Source organism: Primulina huaijiensis, unplaced genomic scaffold (genome assembly GCF_012295235.1).
Source record: "Primulina huaijiensis isolate GDHJ02 unplaced genomic scaffold, ASM1229523v2 scaffold40731, whole genome shotgun sequence".
In the NCBI taxonomy this organism is placed as follows: domain Eukaryota; kingdom Viridiplantae; phylum Streptophyta; class Magnoliopsida; order Lamiales; family Gesneriaceae; genus Primulina; species Primulina huaijiensis.
The window spans coordinates 46,280-49,534 of record NW_027359647.1 but is presented as its reverse complement, the minus strand read 5'-3'; the positions used below and the strand labels follow the sequence as shown (position 1 = coordinate 49,534).

General features: G+C 40.6%; 1 protein-coding gene across 1 annotated transcript; it reads left to right on the top strand.

Annotated features, from left to right (window-relative positions):
• The first annotated feature begins 231 nt into the window (after positions 1–231).
• On the top strand, positions 232–3,030 carry LOC140969323 (xyloglucan glycosyltransferase 4-like). The gene is made up of 4 exons (XM_073430637.1): positions 232–1,220; positions 1,344–1,652; positions 1,733–2,137; positions 2,227–3,030. Exons 1-4 carry the CDS (start codon positions 576–578, stop codon positions 2,869–2,871), a joined length of 2,004 nt encoding a protein of 667 aa, XP_073286738.1. The 5' UTR covers positions 232–575; the 3' UTR covers positions 2,872–3,030.
• Positions 3,031–3,255: the final 225 nt, after the last annotated feature.

The window sequence follows — 3,255 nt, the reverse complement described above, 5'->3', positions numbered from 1 at the left end:
ACATAAAACACAATTCTTTATAAAAACCTTCTTTATGTTCAAATATTAAAAATAAAAACCTTATTTCATTCACATTTTTTTAATACGACTGTCCTTTGGTTATATAAATATATAAAATTTTTGTGCACATTAAAGAATAAAGATTGGTGGATTAAAATCTAATGAATGGTTTTAAATTTGGCGTGAGCCTTCCTTCGAACACAGGTACCTGTAACTTTGCATTATTTAAGCTTGTATACGCATATTTATTACCTACACAACAACTTATTCTCTTTATCTCTCTTTCTGTGCATCATTGGTTTGACTTGGGATTGATTGCTGAGTTCGAACTGAATCTCTGGAATCTGTGCCATTCTTTTTCTGTTCTGAGATCCAGATTTCAGTGAAAAAGCAGATTTTTTACATAATAACTACAAATAGTACAGTTCTGTCTGTGTTGCCATATCAGGAAAATCATGACGCGGCAATGTGCAGCTCAAAACTTTTAGGTGGATTCTTCGTTTCATTTCCCAAGATTTTCGTTCTTGTTCCATTTTTCTCGCATTCTTGGATTGGGTTTTCCACGTTTTTTTTCAATGGCGCCTAGTTCTTTGGTGGTCACGCTTGAGAAGCCTGAAAACATCTCCTTAATAGAGCTGAACGACGCAGCTGCTGTATCTATATTCAAGGAGAAGCAGAAGGCCGCGAGCCCGAAGCAGTTCACTTGGGTTCTTTACCTGAAAGCGAACAGAGTTTTGGCTTGTATTCCATGGTTAGCCGTGGGTTTGTGTTCTGTTTTCTGGTCAGTCAAGAGGCGCATTGCTTCATCGGATCCGAACGAAGAGGACCCGAGACACAGGGGAAGAAGGCTGTACAGATTTATAAAAGTGTTTCTCGCGATTTCGGTGGCGGCCCTTTTGGTTGAAAGCTTTGCTTATTTCAATAAATGGGATTTGAGGAAGGTGAATCCGTTGGAGGTACAGAATCTGGTGCAGTTGTGTTTCGTGGCTTGGCTGAGAATCAGAGCAGATTATGTTGCCCCATTGGTTGTTACGGTTTCCAAGTTTTGCATAGTTTTGTTCATCATTCAATCCGTGGATCGAATCGTTCAATGTTTGGGCTGTTTCTGGATTAAGTACAAGAATTTGAAACCTGTGTTAGAAGGCGAGCCTTTCGACATTGAAGATGGGGCAAGTTTCCCTATGGTTCTTGTTCAGATTCCTATGTGCAACGAAAAAGAGGTAATGGACACACTCCATTTTCTATTGTCTCTCTTGTTTTTTTCTATCTCGTGATTTTCTTTTGCAATGGCCCTTCAACTTTGCAATTGATGCTAATTTGGTTTCGGATTTGTGAAATTTAAGGTGTTTGATCAGTCGATTGCCGCTGCTTGCCAGTTAGATTGGCCGAAGGATCGATTTCTTGTTCAAGTGTTGGATGATTCAGATGATGAACTTTTACAGCATCTGATCAGGCAAGAAGTATCGTCTTGGAAGGAGAAAGGAGTGAACATAGTTTACAGGCACCGATTTGTTCGGACAGGTTATAAAGCCGGCAACCTTAAATCCGCCATGGCTTGTGAATATGTGAAGAACTACGAGTTTGTTACGATATTTGATGCGGACTTTCAACCCAACCCTGATTTCCTCAAACTGACCATTCCTCATTTCAAGGTAATAATCGGAAACCTTTGATTTGGTAATATGCCTGTTGAGGTAATTGCTGTTTTATAGATATTTTCTTCTTATTACAGGGGAAACCTGAGGTAGGCCTTGTCCAGGCTCGCTGGTCATTTGTGAACAAAGATGAAAACTTGCTCACAAGGCTGCAGAACATCAATTTATGCTTCCACTTCGAGGTAGAACAGCAGGCAAACGGCGTTTTTCTCAACTTCTTTGGATTCAATGGGACTGCCGGCGTTTGGAGGATCAAGGCCCTGGAGGATTCGGGCGGATGGCTCGAAAGAACGACGGTGGAGGACATGGATATAGCCGTTCGAGCTCACTTACACGGATGGAAATTCATCTTCCTCAATGATGTAAGAGTGCTTTGCGAGTTACCCGAATCATACGAAGCGTACAAGAAGCAGCAGCACCGGTGGCATTCTGGCCCAATGCAGCTCTTCAGATTATGCATTCCCGCAATCTTAACTTCAAAGGTATCCATCCATCCCTTCTCGAGAAACTGCAGTCTCTCAAAAATTTCACTGAACATTTCATTTTTGTTAACGTTCGGTTGTTTCTGCAGATATCGGCATGTAAGAAAGCCAACTTGATATTCCTGTTCTTTCTCCTAAGAAAACTGATACTTCCTTTCTACTCATTCACACTATTCTGCATCATACTTCCATTAACAATGTTCATACCAGAAGCCCAGTTACCGGCCTGGGTTATCTGCTACGTCCCCATCATCATGTCGATTCTCAACATCCTACCTGCCCCGAAATCTTTCCCCTTTATAATCCCATATCTGCTCTTCGAAAACACAATGTCCGTCACAAAATTCAACGCAATGGTATCCGGGCTATTTCAACTAGGATGCGCATACGAATGGGTGGTGACAAAGAAAACTGGGAGGGCATCAGAATCAGAGTTGCTCTCCCTGGCCGAAAAGGAGACGAAGGCTTCACAAGAAGAGAAGATTCAGAGGAAACTTTCTGAATCCGGGATCGAAATGCTGGAGAAATATAACGAGCAGAAGGATCAAAAGAGCGTCCCTGCCCCCAAAAAGAACAGAATTTACAGGAAAGAACTCGCACTCGCGTTTCTTCTGCTCACCGCCGCCACAAGAAGCCTGTTATCAGCTCACGGGGTTCATTTCTACTACTTGCTGTTCCAGGGGCTGTCGTTTCTTGTCATGGGCTTGGATTTAATTGGGGAGCAAGTGAGCTGAGATTCAAATTTCAGCGGTTTTAGAACATTGTATTGCATACATTGATACAAGTGACTTGCTGTTAATATTAGAAGTACCTAAAATAGAATCTATTCTTTGATTGTATAATTTAAATGAACCACCTCTATTTCAAATAAAAATATATACAATACTTCTCTACATTGTTTGTAGTTTGTGTTGTGCAATATTGTAGTTCTCGAAAGATAAATAAGTGTCGTAAACTTTTAAAATATACAGAAAGCCTAACATAAATCAATGAACGATGACACGAGAAAATACAGTATATAAACTAAAACAATTAAGCAAATCGAGGCTCGCACGAAATACCATATCCTTAAAACATATTCGTCTTCTTCGGTATATGTTTCGAAGATCAAGTTGGAC